This window comes from Oryzias melastigma, linkage group LG18 (assembly GCF_002922805.2).
Source record: "Oryzias melastigma strain HK-1 linkage group LG18, ASM292280v2, whole genome shotgun sequence".
NCBI lineage: Eukaryota > Metazoa > Chordata > Actinopteri > Beloniformes > Adrianichthyidae > Oryzias > Oryzias melastigma.
The window spans coordinates 24,464-25,291 of NC_050529.1; the positions used below are offsets into that span (position 1 = coordinate 24,464).

At 45.0% G+C, this 828-nt stretch overlaps 1 protein-coding gene across 1 annotated transcript in view; it reads right to left on the minus strand.

The window, feature by feature from the left end:
* Positions 1 to 828, minus strand: part of LOC112141515 — a 5,426-nt gene that overhangs the window by 1,808 nt on the left and 2,790 nt on the right. Inside the window, exons 4-6 of the mRNA XM_036216697.1 lie at positions 397 to 516; positions 218 to 273; positions 5 to 117 (exon numbers count right to left, since the gene is read on the minus strand). Coding sequence (XP_036072590.1) covers positions 5 to 117; positions 218 to 273; positions 397 to 516 — 289 coding nt within the window. The remainder of the gene's footprint in view (positions 1 to 4; positions 118 to 217; positions 274 to 396; positions 517 to 828) is intronic.

Genomic DNA, 828 nt, shown 5'->3' on the forward strand with positions numbered 1-828 from the left:
AGACCTCGTTGAGGAGCGTTTCTCTTCCTGCTTCTTCAGTTCCTTGAGACACATGTTCACTTCTGCTCCTCAGACTGATCTGATGTTCTCCAAATATCTCCTGCAGACCAACATCTGCTGAAAGAGCAGAGAAGAAAGCTCCTTCATGAGTGTTCAACACAACCCCAGCAGATGTTTCCAGAAGAATCCATCAGCAGATGATCAGGCTCTGACTCACCAGCTCTGGGTCTTTCTGCAGACTGGGGTCCGCTCCTCTTCTTCTCTCCAAGGACACTAAGGAGAAACAGATTGAAGAAGATCTCATTTGGATCCAAACAGAAAATATGTCAGACTTGAGATCATTTCTGATGTCCAGAGAGCTGAACTCTGCTCTGTTCACTAGAAACTGGTTCTTACTGTGAGTCTGAAGGTCCTGGTTCAGTTCTGAAGTATGGAGGATCACCTTTGGACCATTCACTCTTCATGGATCCACAGCTGGATGCTGCAGACTGGACTCTCTGTGTGACCTGTTGACCTCTGCAAACACAGAAACACCAGAGTGTTGGAGGATCTGCTTCTTCATGAATAGCTGATGGACTTTGACATGAACACAGACGGTTCTGTTTAGTCTGAATAACAGCAAACATCTGTGTTTATGAGGAACTGTCCATTTGGAACCGGTTCTCCTGACAGTAGAACTGTGGAACACAGAAACATTAGAGTGTTTGACGATCTGCTTCTTCATGAACAGCTGATGGACTTTGACATGAACACAGACAGTTCTGTTTAGTCTAAATAACAACAAACATCTGTGTTTATGAGGAACGGTCCATTTGGAACCGGTTCTCC